The sequence below is a fragment of the Periophthalmus magnuspinnatus genome, chromosome 1, assembly GCF_009829125.3.
Source record: "Periophthalmus magnuspinnatus isolate fPerMag1 chromosome 1, fPerMag1.2.pri, whole genome shotgun sequence".
Taxonomy (NCBI): Eukaryota; Metazoa; Chordata; class Actinopteri; order Gobiiformes; family Gobiidae; genus Periophthalmus; species Periophthalmus magnuspinnatus.
This window is the reverse complement of record NC_047126.1, coordinates 5,071,931-5,090,395: the sequence shown is the minus strand read 5'-3', so window position 1 is coordinate 5,090,395 and position 18,465 is coordinate 5,071,931. Positions and strand designations below refer to the sequence as shown.

The window sequence follows — 18,465 nt, the reverse complement described above, 5'->3', positions numbered from 1 at the left end:
TTCACTGTATTTACCGCTGCTCTCACGCAGAGTTTCAGATGTTTCTTTCTGTGGAGGTGCGGCTCATGTCTGAGGCTCAGCTCTGCTCCAGCGGCTCTGAGCCCCAGATGTGGGTTAAAATGTGCGGGCTTTAATCTAATCCTCTGACGCTCTGACCCACTGAGAGCAGGATGTGCACTGCGCCCTCAGTTTGGGCTGCTCCCGGGCCCGTGCGCATCTGACACAGATATCTGCAGTTTGAGGCAACGCCTCCTTTAAAACTGAACTGCATCAGCACGAGCTCGAGCGCGCGCGAGGACAACACTGTGGAGCAGCGCGTGAGAGAAGAGGAGAAGAGGAGAAGAGGAGAAGAGGAGAAGAGGAGAAGAGGAGGCTGAGCCGCGGCCCCTGAAACGCCCTACAGAGGAGTCCCGTCGTCAGTTTGTGAGGAGCGGGTCTGTGCAGCAGAGTCATGTCGGACTGCAGGAGGGAGTGGAACCGCGAGGACGAGCTGCCCGTGTACCTGGCGGGGCCCATCAGCACCGGGCCGAGGCAGAGAAAGAGCTACGGCATGTTCAGCCCCATGGAGGGCGCGTTTGACAGTAAGACAATAGACTTTGACGAGTTTGCGGTGGGGAGGAAGGGCAGCCGGACCCCGAGGAGCGGCAGCCGCGAGAGGCTCCTGGACACCGGGGAGTCACACGGAAAGAGCCCCGTTAACGCCCCGGAGGCCCCACCGGCCAACACACAGGTGGAGAACGAAGGAGGTGCCACCGGAGTGAGAGCTTCAGCTGCACAGAACACTTTACTTGGACAGGTATGAAACACACAGGCTGTTCACTGCACAGTGACACTAAACACGGCTCTGCCACAGCTTCAGCTGATCAGATGGATGTGAGTTAGGGGGCGTTGATCGATGCACCTGTCACATTCTGATGCACCGTCCTGTATCTGTAATACCCCAGTGCATTATGGGTGATCCATGTGGAGCTGTCCGGTGTGACGTGGTGCTGAAAGCACAAAGCACAGCGCCTCTTGTTTGTGTTTTGACCCAGGCCTCCTCCTCCTCCTCCTCCTCCTCGTGTGTGAGCTGTGTGTTTGGGGCTGTGGGGCTTTGGGGGCGCTCTTTCCTCCCCCTGCACCCCGCGCACGCGCACATGCACTGAGCTGTCACCTGGGCTCTTCCTGCTTCAAACCTGCTGCTCTCACTCAAAACACACTTTGCCCAGCTCTGAGCTCCAGTCGGAGTCTGGTCCGCTCCATTTGGGGACAGAGGGTTTATCTCCGCACAGGGCGCAGTGTGAGCGCATGTCAGAGGCTCCAGCCCCGACAGGGCGGAGGGATGTCGGGGAGCACTGTGCAGAACTGCATCCCCCATCGGACGGTAAGAGAGCCGGTTAGCCTGGTTAGCCACAAATCCCGACACAAGGGATTAAAATCTTAGCGTGGAGAGTGGAGGCAAAGAGCATAAGGCTTCTCCTGTTCACAGTGAAGACAAAGAGGCCACACATCTACTCTGCTCTACTCTCTAAAGCGACACACGGAGCCTGTCAGTGCGATTATTTTTATTATTTGATGTGGCGATGAAACGAGGAGCAGAGCAGAAAACAAACAGAAGTGATAAGCTAAAGAAAAGAGGAGAGCTGTAACGTAACTGCTCCAAACGCGTTGTGCTGAATGTGTTTAGTGAAGTGCACAACAAAGAGCAGTTCACGTTACAATAGACCATAACACAAACACAATAATGTCTATGCTAAGAATGAATCCAATTATCAAACAATGAATGGCTCCAGGTTGCCATAGAAACATAACATTTGCAAGTCAGTCCTCCATGATGGAGGAGGAGGAGGAGGAGGAGGAGGAGGAGGGTGCACACGCTCCATGCTGTGTTTCATGTGCAATAGTGTTATACTTCACTTTGACACATTTCTTTATTGAAAATTAACACTTTTGTAAAACAGCTCATGCTAAATCTTAACTGAATTTTGTTTTTCTTAAACAAAATTAGATCTCTGCAAAATGCAGTTTTACATTCAAACCTGCTGTAAAAGTTTCTCTTTGTTCATGTGACAGTGCAGCAGAGGCTTTAGTCCTGCTCTTAGAGGGTCTCTGCTTTAGTGCCGTGTTTACAGTCTGTAGGATGTGAGAAATGATTTGTGATTAGAGTTTGGACGCTTCTGTTGCTTCTGTTTGCATTTCCATCTTGAAAGAGACAGAGTATTGACCTTTACCACATGTGAACAGACCTGTGGTGCTGAAAAAACTCACCTCGACTGTCTAAACTCACCTTTATCTAAACTGTTCAGGGTGAAAAGCTGCTGATCAAAGGCGGACGTGTGGTGAACGATGACCTGTCCATGTTTGCTGATGTGTTTGTGGAAGATGGTCTGATCAAGTGAGTATCTTCAATTCTACTGTTGCAAACTATTCACATGTCCCTAGTCACTATAATGTGCTTTTTGACTTAACGACAGAGAGGTGGGAGAGAACCTGATTGTCCCAGGAGACGTGAAGGTGATCGAGGCTAACGGCCGCTTGGTGATACCAGGAGGAATCGACGTCAACACCTGCTTCATGAAGCCCTTCATGGACACGTTTCCTGTGGATGACTTTCTGCAGGGCACCAGGGCGGCGCTCAGTGGAGGCACCACGATGATCAGTGAGTGTGAACATCTCAGAGGGACGACCATAGACTGTGTAAAGATATATGTGTGTATAGAGTCTATGTGTACAATGATTATGAACACAGTGTATCTGCGGCGTGTGTTTCAACCAGAGGAAACAACAAGGACATATTAGTGAACAGATTAGAACATTAAGCACTCCACATCTTCAGCTTCATTAAAAGTGAATAATTGATTTACAGCGGTCCCTCGTTTATCGCAGGGGTTACGTTTATCGCAATAAATGAAATCCGTGAAGTATCAGCTTTATTTTTTACAATTATTCTATATGTTTTTGTCTGTAAAACCCCTCACCACACACTTTATACACTTTTCTCACACAGGCGTTAACATTTTATCACATTTCTCTCTTGTTTATGAATGAATAAATAAATAAAAATGCATTAAATATCCCAAAACCATCTTTTTTTACAGCTACAGTATGTAAGTTTTTTTGGAAATAGAAAGTTAAAACCACACTTGAGAACAGTCTCCATGGAGATAGATGGTTTTTAAGATACTGGAATACAGTGGTCCCTCGTTTCTTGCAGGGGTTACGTTCTAAAAATAACCCGGAATAGGTGATTCGTGAAGTATCAGCTTTATTTTTTTACAATTATTCTACATGTTTTTGTCTGTAAAACCCCTCACCACACACTTTATACACTTTTCTCACACAGGTGTTAACATTTTCTCACATTTCTCTCTTGTTTAAACACAAAGTTCAAACCTTCGTAGGCGTCTTTATCGGTGCAGAACGTTTCATCGACGTTGTGGGTTTTGTCGGGGAGAAAACAAATTGCAAACGTACAGCACTTCAGAGTCACACCGCGATCCAACGTTTATGTAAATTTGCCTGAACACATTCTGGACTGTACAGGAGACACGGCACGGAGGAGACTGACGGACAATGGTCTACGGTCCAACAGCCAATCAGGACGCAGAACACGATGCACGTTCATACGATGTAAAAAAAAAACAGCGAGACCGCGAAAGGTGAACCGTGATATAGCGAGGGACAACTGTACAATCAAATTTGACACTGTAAAAGAATGAACATGTCTCTTGGTGATTTCCAGACTTCACGTTGGGTTAAGGATCATTATATTTCCACAAAACAAAGTAGAATATCATCCTGTTTTTGTAATTCCACTTTTAATTATTCACTTTTCTCCCTGTATAACCTCATACACCTGTGATGTAAAGTACCACACACATTTCCGGCTGTACACACGTGTCTGTTATCTGTACCTGTGTTTCCATTGTTATTATCTGCGTGGGATTATATCTGTTCCGTAATAACCTTGACGGCCTGTGTTCCACGTCGCAGTTGACCACGTGAGCCCTCAGCCGGGTGAGAGTTTGCTGGGGGCGTTTGAGCGCTGTCAGGAGGCGGCAGATAAGAAGGCCTGCTGCGATTACTCTCTGCACGTGGACATCCCGCACTGGGACGAGACAGTCAAGGATGAACTGGAGCTTCTGGTGCAGGACAAAGGTGCTTTTCACTCTTCCCGGGGCTAAAGTTTGTGTATAATTCTTAAGTTGTGTTTTGGAGCAGAGCTGCGGAGCGTTTGGGACCGATTTAGAAGCAATTTGGCAGAAAATGTGCTGAATCCTCTTACAGCAGAAAAAACCTTTTGTTTCATAACAGTGGCGTCATGGTTTGCTGGCTGTAAAATAGGGTTGTAATCTGTTCTAAGTCAGAAATCACTTCACTTGTGAAACAGGAAAAGCGCCCGTGTGCCCAGTTTCATCTTTCCGCTGTTTCACTTGGATGTGCTCTTTCCCGCTAATGTGCAGTATTTCTGTGCCAAGAAGGGCTGTAATCTGTGTGGTTTCTGTACAAGTGATTTAAAGTTGTACAGAATGACTTTGCTCTTTGTCTTATGTGAACACTCGTTTTTTTCCGTCTTAGGGATCAACTCGTTCCAAGTGTTCATGGCCTATAAGGACGTGCTCCAGATGACAGACTCAGAAGTAAGACGTTCATCGCCAATATCAACGTCATTTGCGTACGCGATTTCCATACAGTATCTGTTTTTCCCTGTTCTAGCTGTATCAGGCCTTCTCCTTTCTCAAGAAAATGGGAGCTGTTGTTCTAGTTCACGCGGAAAATGGAGATCTGATCGCACAAGTAAGTTTCAGTCAAATATTTATCTGCGTAATCCCTCAGTCGTCCGGGTATGATCTAGAGTAACAGGAAAATTCAATTCTGTCAAGTGGGGAAAATAAATGAATAAAAAAAAAGTAAAAAAAAAAAAAGAAGAAGAAAGAAATAAAATAAATAAATAAAATACATAGAATAAAAAAACAAACAAATAAATAAATAATAAAATAAAATAATGCATAGAATAAATAAACAAATAAATAAATAAAATAATGCATAGAATAAACAAAAATAAATAAATAAATAATGCATAGAATAAATAAACAAATAAATTAATACAAAAAAAATAATAAAAAAAAAAAAAAAAATAATAATAATAATAATAATAATATAGAGATTTTTATTATTTTATTTTATTATTCTGAAATATCTGCATTTAAGCAAAAAGTGATTAGTATAATAAACAAGTAACCTATTCCCACATTTATCTATATGTGACAATCCACTTACTACATAATTATATTCAGGCATGTCCAAACTATGGCCCAGGGACCAAATTCGGCCCTCAGACTCATTTTTCTTGGCCTTGAGGCTTCTAGATGAATTGTCCCATATCATATTAAGCAGTACTTTTTACTACCTTGATAAAGCCAACATCAAATATTTAATAATACATAAATAACTCTTTTTTTATAGCACTTTTCATGACACTCAAAGACACTTCACACAATTCAAGACAACAAAAGACAAATGGAAGAAACGGGGGGCAGGGGCAGCAGCGGAGAAGGCCCTGCCCCCCCAGGTCTTATGTTTAGTCCTGATGGGGGGAGACAGAAGGTGGGTGTGTGTGGGGGGGGTGGAGGAGCTCAGAGAGGCGGGTGGGGGCCACGTTATGGAGGAACTCGTACGTAATGGTGCAGAGATATTTGTGTAATCCCTCAGTCATCCACGTCTGATCCATATCAAAAGAAAAAGAAAAAAAAAACTCCCACGACTTTTTGTCCAGTTGACAGATTTTATTTTTCTTTTGCAATGATGAGAAGCTTGAATTGGCACATATTTGAATTATTCACAATATTGACACTCCGTCTGCGACCCTCAATTGGCTCTCTGCTCTGTTTGGGTTTCGAGGTTTGAGGTTTTGCTGCCATTAATTTAAAAAAAAAAGGTCTGGACATGCCCGAAATATGTGAAAAGTCAATGTTACAGTTACAGTAGGGAGCGCTGCACTGGATCTGATGCCGCGGATTTGCAAAACAGGAGTAGATTTCAGATTTCAGGCGACATCACAACATTCTACAGGCCAATAATATTTAATACAGATGGGGGCAGACTGAATTAATGCTGTTCAAATGCAGATTCTTGTTTAATACAGTGAGTTCTTGGGTCGTAGTCCAAATAGAAATGATCAATTTCAACATTTGTGGATTTACCTTTAAGATATTTCATGGCATTTACATTAATCTATTGTGACATAATGAAACATGTCCAGCTAGAAAAAAAAATGAATTTGAACTTGGAGGGAAAGTGGACATTTTTCACTTGACATGGGATATCTTTCTGGAGTACTTTGATAAACCGGTGAATATCCAAGTATAGAGTACATGTCCCTCCTCCCCTTTATCTATCTATCTATCTATCTATCTATCTATCTATCTATCTATCTATCTATCTATATCTCTATATCTCTATATCTCTATATCCATCTATCTATATCTCTATCTATCTATCTCAATAATTCCGGAGAATGTTTTTATTTATTTATTTATGTATTTATTTATTATTTTTATTATTTCTTTATTATATATTTTTTATTAATTTATTTTTTCAATTATTTATATTTTTTTATTATTTATTTTTTATTGTATTCATTATTTTATTATACGTCATCTTATTTATGTATATGTACTTTGTATATTGATTTAATTGTTATTATATTTTACTGTACCAATTATGCAAAAAACAACAAAACATAATAAAAGATCATTAAAAAATATATGTATTTTATGGCGAACTATGATGTAATGAATAGGGGAAACTGGGTCTTGCCCTCATCTGAGAATATGACGTCATCACATCTAAAATCTTTAAACCACTAATTTGAATAAATGCAGGATAGATAGGATAGGATACGTTTAAAGCCATAGTGGGGAACATCCTGGACATGGGTGAGGAAACAGGAAAGGAGATCTCCGACTCTCCTGAAAAGTTCCATTGCGAACCTTTTGTTAAGTTTCCCTGAAGCCTAAACATGTAGTCGCACATACTGAACGCTTTTATTACCTGCCAACCTGAGTTCAAACGACATTAACGATAAAAAAAAACAACATAATTATCAGTTGGAAGTTTTTCGGTGATCTGTATTCTGTCAGCTCCAGGCGCAGGGGGAGAACAAATGGTGGTGCAGCTGGTGGAGGTGACAGGTTTACGTGAGGACGAGGTTATTAGACTAATGTCGACGATGAGGCATGGGCGCACGCGGTGGTAAAGGTGAGGGTGCGAGCGACGCCGGCAGCTGTGATGAAGGGAGGTGGCGGTCAGTGTGAAATAATGATCCTGATTAAGGTGACAATTAGCCCCAAGACTATGATCTATATGTGGATAAATGAGGCCAATAGATTCTAATGAGAGCAAGTGAATTACAATGATGCGCTGCTCAATCAGTAATTCAGAGAGCAAGATGAACAGCCTTTAGCTTATCTGAGGCCGAGGACAAACGAGACGAGAGAGATGCGAGAGTGCGGGCTCGTTCTCCAACACCGCTGTTTATCCTGTGCCCTTTGCAAATGGAATGATGAATGTTTATTATAGAGACAATCGACTGGGGAAAAAAGTTGACTTATTTTGGTAATTAATGCAACAGATTGAGTAGTGCATTGCAGAGATAGTTTTAGGCAAATCGACTAAGTTTGTTTTCTGAGTGTGTGTCATAAACTGTATAAAGAAGTGGATTGAGTGCGTGTGACGTCAAATGAAGCTCGTCGAGGCTAGCGGTTATAGCGGCGAATTTGGAGTGTAAAATAAGGTTGTAATCTGTTGTAATTTCGAGTGAATATTTGGATTTCTGAGCGTGAGTTTCATGGCGACCAAAGAGCCAATCAGGAGCGAGGATGTTGAAGGTAACACCTCTTCCCGTTTAGTGTCCTAGCAACGCTGTCAATCAAACCTGTTCCTAACGTCAGCGGGAGTGACCTCGGGGAAAAAATGAACCTCATTGGTCTGTTATTAATGTTCAGATCTTAAGCTTTTAAGGACTGAGCACATTATAGACCATTATCGCTCACCTAGACTTTTTTTTTTCTTTTTTTTTGCCATAAAAATCATGTTAAAGGAAGTATCAGCATGTACTTTTACTCCTTTTCACACAACTACCTCTATTTTACATATCCATCCGTATTTTTCCTTTGGTGCATCAAATAAGTGTGTTATACGTGTTTAAATTATGGACAAAACAGCCAAATAAAAAAATCCAAAGCGAGATAATACGAACATTTTAAGATCAAAATGACGAGCCTGACAGCAACAGTTACGGAGAAAGGGCTGACAGTTTTTCCAATAGAAAGTGAACTGGAGTCGATGGAGCCAGAAATGTGCCATCACTTCTCATTTGGAACGCGGTCGCTAGCAGGTTAGCTATGTCCATTTATATAAACTAACTCAATTTCACCGAGGGCCACATCAGAAAAATGGTTGCACTCAAATTTGCCTAGATGTAAAAAGTATGACTGTGTAACTGCGTATCTCCTGATAAATTGACAGTTTTTAAGACAGTCGCGGGCCACATAAAATGACGTGGTGGGCTGCATTTGGTCCCCGGGCCTTGAGTTTGACACATGTGATATAAACAGTCTATGGTATGTGATGTGTTACTAACTTTTAATGTAATTGGCTGATTTTTTTCCAGGGTGTGACATATAACACTGACAGAAACTACCCTCATAAACCTAAATAAATAGATGGAAGCAAATGAACTATCATGTACCAATTATTACACACTGTTTCAGGAGCAGAGTAAAATTCTTGGCATGGGAATCACTGGTCCTGAAGGGCACCCTCTGAGCCGACCGGAAGAGGTAAGTTTTGATTTTTAAAAATACATACACTACGAGTTAAAAGTTTGGACACATCCTCTCATTCAAGTTTTTTTTTTCTTAATTTTTACTACTTTGTACATTTTATAAACATATAGAAGTCATCAAATGTATGAAGGGAGATATATGGAATTATGTAGCAAAGAAAACACGTTAAATAACTCTGCAAATGTTTTTTATTTTTTTATTTTATAGTCAAATCCTCAAAGTAGCCTCCTTTTGCTCTGTCGTTTTCTTTACTACATAAATCTTACTCCATATATTTGATGCCTTCTGTGTGTATATAAAATGTAGAAAGTAGTTAAAGTAAAGACAAAGAAAAAACACTGAATGAGGTGATGTGTCCAGTGTAAATTTAACAAAATGAAAATAAACCGTGTCAGATTTCTAACCTCGTGTTTCTGTTAAGGTGGAGGCTGAAGCGGTGTTTCGTGCCGTTACTCTGGGCCACCGCGTGAACTGTCCAGTTTACATCACGAAAGTCATGAGCAAGAGTGCAGCGGAGGCCATCACGCAAGCCCGGAGGAAAGGTCTGCGAGAGTACACATGTTTATTTAGTTTAAAGGTCCTATATTACACAAAATTGACTCTTATGAACTTTAAGCCATGTTATAATGTTGTTACCTCCTCAAAAACATGCTTGGAGTTGTGTTTTGTTTCATTCACACTATAGTTACAGTGTACAGTTGTATAAATATCTATTTTTCATTTATAAAGATTTTTTATAAAGACATTTTATGGAGCTAAATTATTCCCTGATTGTGGGAAAGATGGTCTGATGTGAGCGGAGTTGTGTTTTAGTTTTAGTTTTTCCTCGAGTGGTTCAAAGAAGAAGGAGCTACCACTGTCTGTGTGAATGTTCATGTATGTTAGCTTGATTTTTATTATTATTTCTACATCTCCAAAGCTCAAAATGCTCTGTTCCACCTTGTGATGTCATGTAGTGATAGTTTTCAAGTTAACAGCTACATTTTATATTTAGTTCAGTCAAGATCGGCAATTCCAGGGCTGAAATTATCCAAATGATTCTAGTATGTAAAGGTGTATGTAGTTTAAAAACACTTCCTGTATCACCACATGATGACATCACAAGGTAGAACGGGGTGTTTTCTGTTTGAAAGAAGAACTCAGCCTAAATATAAATACGCAGACACAACTCCAGGGATATTTGTGATGAGGAAACAGCATTAAAACAGTGTAATATGGGCTTTTTAGGTGATTTTTTTTTTTTTGTGTGGTTCCTGTCTCTATCTAGGTTCCGTGGTGTTCGGGGAGCCAATCACAGCCGGTCTCGCTACTGACGGGTCTCATTACTGGAGCAAGAACTGGGCAAAGGCAGCGGCTTATGTCACTTCACCTCCTCTGAGCACAGATCCGACCACCCCGGATCATCTGAGCACGCTGCTGGCCTGGTATCGCACACAGACATTTCCTGGACTAGTGTATAAACGCACAAAAACCTTAACTAGTTTCAAACATATATCGGTTCTGTCAATTTAATTAAAAAAAAAACAACGCACTCGCACAGGGAAAGTGAGCAAACCTGCAGACTTACTCACATGAACTTAACGCCCTGCTACTCACTTTTGACTGGCCTCAATTCCATAAATAGCCGCAGAACTACACTCCTTCATCATCTGTTGCCTTGGATACCACGTTCCTCCTCCTCTTCCTCCTCCTCCTCCTCCTCCTCTTCTTGTACTCCCTTCTCGTCTCCTCCGCTCCTGCCTGAAGCTCCGGCCTTTTCCCGTCACTCCAGTGTAGCGATAATGCTTTTTGTGTTTATTATTCTGCTGGAAATAAATGTTGTATTTCTTTCGCTACATTTCTAAAACACAAGGACAGAACATTTATGACTACAGTGTTACTTAAATCCACTTCTCTGTCTAATTAAGAAAAATACGCTTGATAAAACATTGTGATAGTTATAAATACATCTGTGTCTTGTTCATAATGAGATGAAGTCTGCGTGAGATTTCGTAAAACTTCTCTCTTTTGCGATGTCGTTAGCGCGTTAGACGTCGTGCTGCAGTAGTGTTGCACCACTGCGAATCCGCTCTGGTTTGTTTGCCCTAGGCCACGACAAGACTTACACTTTTAATGCACACGCTCTATAGGGACACCCAGTGGCTAAAACAGAGAAGCGTCTCTTTACGCAAGATCTGCAATCATACCCCATTCGCTCGCAACGTCTCTTCTTATAACTTTTAGGATTGTCAGCAGCTATATTCATAACACCGTTTACTTGAACATTTACTGACTTTTCTTTTTCATTCAGTGGGGATCTGCAAGTTGTGGGCAGCGCTCACTGTGTGTACAGCCTGGCCCAGAAAGCTATTGGCAAAGACAACTTCACCCTGATCCCAGAAGGAACCAACGGCGTGGAGGAGAGGATGGGATTTGTGTGGGACAAGGCTGTGGTGAGTGCGGGGATTTAAAGTACATAATTCAGAGGCAAAACACGGGACACTGGGTTATGTCCGTCTGAAGGAAGAAGCGAACTACACTGAAAACTAACGCATCTACATACACTGCCTAGTCAAAAAAAGGTCACACACTCTAATATTCACTGTGGCATTGTTTCGATTTCGCTTCTGCAACGTCACAAGATTTATTTCCATCCAGTGTTGCATTAATTTTCTCACCCAGATGTTGCATTGATGCTGGTCGAGTCTGAAGCTGCACAAAACTTCTCCAAAGATTCTCAGTGGGGTTAAGGTCTGGACTCTGTGGTGAACAATCCATGTGTGAAAATGATGCCTCTCCCTCTCTCTCTCTCTGTTTTCTCTCTTTCTCTCTGTTTTCGCTCTCTGTTTTCTCTTTCTGTTTTCTCTCTGTTTTCTCTCTCTCTGTCTCATTCTGTTTTCTCTCTCTGTCTGTCTTCTCTCTGTTTTCTCTCTCTCTGTTTTCTCTCTCTCTGCTTTCTCTCTCTGTTTTTTCTCTCTCTGTCTTCTCTCTCTGCTTTCTCTCTCTCTGTTTTCTCTCTCTCTCTCTCTCTCTCTGTTTTCTCTCTGTTTTCGCTCTCTGTTTTCTCTTTCTGTTTTCTCTCTGTCTCTCTCTCTCTGTCTCTTTCTGTTTTCTCTCTCTCTCTCTGTCTTCTCTCTCAGTTTTCTCTCTCTCTGTTTTCTCTCTCTGCTTTCTCTCTCTGTTTTTTTTCTCTGCTTTCTCTCTGTTTTCTCTCTTTCTGTTTTCTCTCTCTCCCCCTCTCTCCCTCTCAGCCTCCCTTTCTCTCCCTTCTTCTCCTTCTCTCTCTCTCTCTCTCTGTGTTCATGCTCCCTCTTTCACATTTTGAGCCCGATGAATCCTGTCATTGTCATTTTGGAATACGCCCGTGTCATCAGAGAAGAACAAATCCACTGATGAAATAACCTGGTCATTCAGTTTATTCAGGTGTCAGCTGACCTCATTCTGCTGAACCTGGATCGGACCAACTGCAGCAACACCAACATATTTACTTAGTTAAATCCAGGCTGTGACTTTTTTTTTGGCCAGGCAGTGCATATTGTTTTCCTGGTTTGATTTAAGCCTGAAGATGGAGTTATAAACAGAAGATTGACGATGTCTAAGCCTCCCATTCCCGTTCAAAGATTTATTATCTTTCCTAACAAAAATCGTCTCTTTACCTCTTTTCTCAAACCATTTCTTTTCTTTGGCTCAGATCTGTACCTGCTCTACACCGTTAGTATTCATTACGTCTGTCCTTACTCGTCTTTTTACCACACGTTTAAACGATGTCTTTCAGGCAATTGGGAAAATGGATGAAAACCAATTTGTGGCTGTCACATCCACTAACGCTGCCAAAATCTTCAACCTGTATCCGCGGAAAGGCCGGGTCGCGGTGGGCTCCGACGCCGACATCGTCATCTGGGACCCTAACCTCATCAAGACGATCACTGCCAAAAACCAGCAGTCGGTGAGGGCTTCACACAGTTCTACAGTGTACTATAGAACAATATAACAATACAAGAAGAATACATGAGCAGAAATGGTAAAGAACAGTGGTCCCTCGTTTATCGTGGGGGTTACGTTCCAAAAATAACCCGCAATAGACAAAATCTGCGAAGTATCAGCTTTATTTTTTACAATTATTCTATACGTTTTTGTCTGTAAAACCCCTCACCACACACTTTATACACTTTTCTCACACAGGCGTTAACATTTTCTCACATTTCTCTCTCGTTTAAACACAAAGTTCAAACCTTCGTCGGCGTCTTTGTCGGTGCAGAACGTTTCATCGACGTTGTGGGTTTTGTCGGGGAGAAAACAAATCGCAAACGTACAGCACTTCAGAGTCACACTGCGATCCAACGTTTATGTAAATTTGAACACATTCTGTACTGGACAGGAGACACGGCACGGAGGAGACTGATGGACAATGGTCTACGGTCCAACAGCCAATCAGGACGCAGAACACAAAGCACGTTCATACATCGTAAAAAAAGCACGTAAAAGTGCACTAACAAAATTCATTAAACAGCGACGCCACGAAAGGTTAACCACGATATACCGAGCGCTTTCCCACCTTCAAATCACTCAAAGCGCTTTACATCAAGGGACCGCTCACCCTTTCACACACACATTCATACACCAGTGTACGCAGACACAAGAGGAGGTGGCTTAAGCGTTTTGCCCAAGAACACAATCACAGCAACTATCTACAGGAGCCGGAATCGCACCGCTAACCCGTTGGTCAGTGGCTCTCACCGCTCTCCTAAAGACGTTTACGCCGAGAGTGGTACTTGAACTGCTAACCCCTCGACTCAGTGGACGCGCACCGAGCCGCTGTATAGATTTTTCCTGCATAAAACATAAACTTTCTTTTTATTATTTATCTAAAATATAAACTCAGCCCGGCACAAAACACTTAATATTAATGCATTCACTCTGATATGCCCTAACCCAGTCTGAAGCAGCTTTGAGGGATTATACCCCTCCACCCGCTCCACCCGCTCCGTCCCATCCCCCCAAAATCACTGTCACTGCTCTGCCCGCCTCCTTCACCCCCCATCTTCCCAACCGCCGCTTCTCCTTCCCCGCAGCCGTTTGATGCGCGGACCCCAGACGCTACGTGCTATCAGCGTTGTAAATGGCGCTGGGGTTGATAAAACGTTTCTTCTTTGTTCTCAATAATTCCCGTTTAACATTTCCTCCGTCTGTGTGGCTTATCCGCTCTTACCAGGCCTCCGAGTACAACATCTTTGAGGGTCTGGAGTGCCGCGGGGGGCCGGCTCTGGTCCTGTGTCAAGGTCGAGTTGTGTACGAGGATGGAAAAGTACAGGCTCAGCAGGGCACCGGACGATTCATTCCGCGCAAGCCTTTTCCCGATCTGGCCTATCAGCGCATCAAGTTCAGGAACCAGGTAACGAGGAAGAAGAAACAGGTGTTATTTTTTTATTTAAAGAGACAGTGTACGAGATAATCAGAGGTGGAAGAAGTATTCAATTGTGTAAGTAAAAGTACAGATACGAGAGCAAAAAACACTCAAGTATAAATAAAAATATCACATGAAAAAATATACTAAACAAGTAAATAAGTTAAATTATTAAAGTACACATTTTCTCGCAGATTTTGAGATCTATACTTTTTTCTGGCCTTTTTTTAAAATTACAAGTTGTTGTTTTTTTTTTTTTACATAAATTTGACTTATACTTTTACTTAAATATTACTTAAAGTTGATAAAAAAAAAATAAACCCTCAGCCTTCCCTGCAGGGCTCAAACAGAAAATTTTAAAAATACATTTACTTTTCAGTCCAGGTCAAACATATCGCAGAGTAGGAAGTACAGATACCTGCTCTTAAATACAGTGAAGTAAAAAGTATCGACGTTAAACTGTTGTGGGATTTCTAATAGTAAAAATCAGAAAAAAATATAAAATCAATAGAGAAGTTGTCTTGAATTGTCTTGAAAAAGTCAGATTTATTGGATCAGTTGTGCTCAGTTGTCCCTGATCGTGTCGTCTCAGCCTCAGCCGACAAATGAGCACACGGAGAATTTATACCAGCGAAATAATCAGACCAGTTTTAATCTAGTCACAGTGACGACTTCTTCTTCTTTTTTCTACTACTTCTTCTTCTTCCTTCTTCCTCTTCTTCTTTCTTCTACTTCTTCTTCTTCTACTTCTTCTTTCTTCTACGTCTTCTTCTACTTCTTTCTTCTACTTCTTCTTTCCTCTTTCTTCTACTTCTTCTTCTTCTAAGTCTTCTTTCTTCTACATCTTCTACGTCTTCTACTTCTTCTTTCTTCTACTTCTTCTTCCTTCTACTTCTTCTTTCTTCTACATCTTCTACTTCTTTCTTCTACGTCTTCTACTTCTTTCTTCTACTTCTTTCTTCTTCTTTCTTCTACTTCTTCTAAGTCTTCTTTCTTCTACTTCTTTCTTCTTTCTTCTACGTCTTCTACTTCTTTCTTCTTCTTTCTACTTTCTTCTTCTTTCTTCTACTTCTTCCTCTTCTTTCTTCTACTTTCTTCTACTTCTTCTTTCTTCTTCTTCTTCTTCCTCTTCTTCTTTCTCCTACTTCTTTCTTCTTCTTCTACTTCTTCTTCTCTTTAACAAACAACAGATATGTCCGTGCGTAACAACAAATAGTATCATGAAAATTTGTTCAAAGAGATAAATGACATCACACATCAGTCCACGCACGGATTTAGGAATTAGGTCAAACAGATGTCAATACATATTAATACAAGTAAAGATTTAGGGCAAAGAACTTAAGTAAAACACCTAAAAACTGTCCTTTACTACTTTTACTTTGTTACGTTCCACCGCTGAAGATGAGGATTTAAAATTTCATAAACACAACTCATCCATGTTCCCAGATGTGAGTTAAAACATGTGGAAAACCAAACTGTAATGTTGATTTATTCCTTGGAAAAACATTCGACATGACGGAGTAGGTGTGTTTTGTTATAATTAAAACGCTGAAATCCAGTTGGTTAAAACATAAACAGATTCTCTCGACTAACAGCCTCAATGATAAAACTGAGCTTATACAAAACATGTCAATAAACTGAAAATAGCACCTGGCAGCCTCACTGTTAGCGTCACTACTTCCTGTACAATTTTATCTCTGTTTTTTTGTGTGGAGTCACGCTAAAATTAATAAATATTTAAAGATAAAACAGTGGACATGGCGGAATATTCACCAAAACACTTTTCCATGTTTAGAAAGAGATGTTTGCTTCTCCATGCTAACGCTAATGCTAATTTTGAGGCATAATAAAGAAAAAACAATGCCACAAACTGAAGTATTCTACATATAAAAATAATTGTGTAGACTTTATTTTGATTAATTAGCATTTTAATTACCGGTAGTTGTTTATTTTATGTTTTCAGGTTTTAATAAAAGTGACTGTTGGTTTTGAAACGCGGTGCGCTAGCTAACGGGCTGCTGTGCATTGACCATATACAAAAAAAACGTATACTATATGCAAGTTAAGGCACTGGAAATTAAGGTTCAGTTGTGTATTTTTTATTTATTTATTTTTTTTAAAGCAGTGTGAACGCAGGATACGCACCTCCACTTTAATATTTTAATGTGATATTCCGTTTGCGCAGGTGAATAACGAAAAGGCCGTTACTCGTGGCATTTATGACGGTCCTGTCTACGAAGCGCCCCCCATGCCCAAATATATAACTCCGTCTCCTTCTGCCAAAACCTCCCCAACTACCAACCAACCCCCGCCCGTACGCAACCTCCACCAGTCCAACTTCAGCCTCTCAGGTAGGGGGCGCCGCTACTTCCTCCTGCTTCTACTACGGTCTCATTAGAAATACGTCTAACTAAGTGCAAATCTGTTGTTCGCAGGGGCGCAGGCGGATGACAACGTCCCACGAAGGTCCGGCCACCGCATCGTAGCGCCCCCCGGTGGCCGCTCCAATATCACCAGCCTCGGTTGAATGAAGAACAAAAGATTTTCACCTTTCTTTTAGCGTATGTGAGTGCAAACGTGTGACTGTCTTTGTGAGGGTAGTTGCTACGGCTGAAAATCTTTATATAGTTTCTGTTAAGGTAATTGCACTTCTTAGAGCATTAAGTTTGTATAACTTTGCCTTGTGTTCACGGTCACTGAGGAGCAGCACACTTCAAACCTGTTCACTCAACCACGTAAGAATAGGCTGGCACTCTCGCTCTAGTAATAATACGGATATAGTACTAATGCAGCTGTTATAAAAAACACAAATCGTTGAACTTTTAGCATGAGTTCTGATACTTCCAATGACTGTCTCACTGTATTCAGCTTTAAAGGGCCCGTATTACACTATTTTATGATCAAAAAACACATCTGGAGTTCATTTCCACATGTTTAACACACAAAACCTGCGTATTTAGGCTCGGTTCTTCTCTCAAACTAAAAACACTTTGTTCCACCTTGTGATGTCATGTCGTAATACAGGAAGTGATTCACGATTTCAGCCGTGGAATGGACAATCTGAACTGAAGTAAAGGTAAAAAAATAGCTGCTGAAAACTTGAAAACTACTGCTTCCTGACATCACAAGGTGGAACGGAGCATTTTGAGCTTTGGAGATGTACAGACTAATGATAAAAGGGTTGATCGAACATGTGTGAATGAAACAAAACACAACTCCAGGTCTGTTTTAAGCAGTTAAAAACATTAAGCTCACAAGAGTCCATTTCACGTAATACAGGACCTTTAGAGCACGGTGCTTCTTTCAATCCAAAGTCGTATTTATAGCTGTGTCTGGCTCACATTTTGCATGGGCACATCGGTGTTGCACTTTTACCCACAGAGAAACACTGGAAGGAGACAGAGGCACATTGGTATTCTACAAACACACTGTTGTATTTACTGTCTGCTTCAGCACATTATGCATATACCTGTCTGTATAGGTCTGGAGTAGATGTATCCAACACAACTGTGAAACATTATGCAAATTTATTTATAATGTCTCCTGAAGTATGACTCGAGCACATCACAGTTCAAACAAGTACACGTTATCACCCAGCGAAATGGATCTTTAAATGTTTTTTTCCTCATGTAATGTTTATACCATAATGTGTCTGTGCTGTGTGACAGGAGCAGATGTGCTTATAGACTTTTCTTACACTCACTTGCCATAATTTGCTCTTGTAAAAAACACTCCCGCTGCAGTTTTATGAGCATTTAATCGTCTTGTTTGGTACATGTAGTCTTTTATGATACTTTGTTTTATTGTTTCATTGTCTGGTGATTTAAGTGAACTCACAAATGACCAATAAAGATAACTCTTGTATACCTTGACTTTAGATGTGTTTTTCTTTTCAGTTTCAGGGGAGCAGTTGTGCAGGAGGTGCTGTAGGGTTCTCTGCTCACTGGGAGGTTGCTGGTTGAATTTCTGACCCCATCAGTACATCACAACACAGCATTGTTGTGATTTACTGTTGGGTTTGGGGTGGCAGCAGGGCCAACCCAGCCTATAAACAGGCTAAGCAGCTGCTTAGGGGCCCGAGGCCACCAGAGGGCCCCCAAGAGCCCATACATTTATATTGAAAATAAAGATTGGAAAGTTTTTTTCTGAAAACTAAATGGCACTCTGGTGTTTATACTAGTCTACAGATCCGTCTTAAACAATTAGATGTGTTTTATTTCCATTAACTAAATATGTGCTGCTACATTTGTTTTG

General features: G+C 41.2%; 1 protein-coding gene across 2 annotated transcripts; it reads left to right on the top strand.

The window, feature by feature from the left end:
- Positions 1–451: 451 nt before the first annotated feature.
- crmp1 (collapsin response mediator protein 1) lies at positions 452–18,044 on the top strand. Of its 2 annotated transcripts, none has more exons than XM_033967698.2 (14): positions 452–796; positions 2,286–2,374; positions 2,454–2,638; positions 3,973–4,137; positions 4,558–4,619; positions 4,696–4,776; positions 8,754–8,822; positions 9,250–9,370; positions 10,096–10,252; positions 11,119–11,260; positions 12,583–12,753; positions 14,020–14,199; positions 16,397–16,562; positions 16,647–17,107. In XM_033967698.2, the coding sequence occupies exons 1-14, from the start codon at positions 452–454 to the stop codon at positions 16,736–16,738; spliced, it is 2,025 nt and encodes a 674-aa protein (XP_033823589.1). In that variant the 3' UTR covers positions 16,739–17,107. The 2 variants fall into 2 exon arrangements, with proteins under 2 accessions (XP_033823589.1, XP_055080954.1); XM_055224979.1 differs by lacking the exon at positions 452–796 and adding an exon at positions 1,282–1,363 and having other exon boundaries at positions 16,647–18,044.
- Positions 18,045–18,465: the final 421 nt, after the last annotated feature.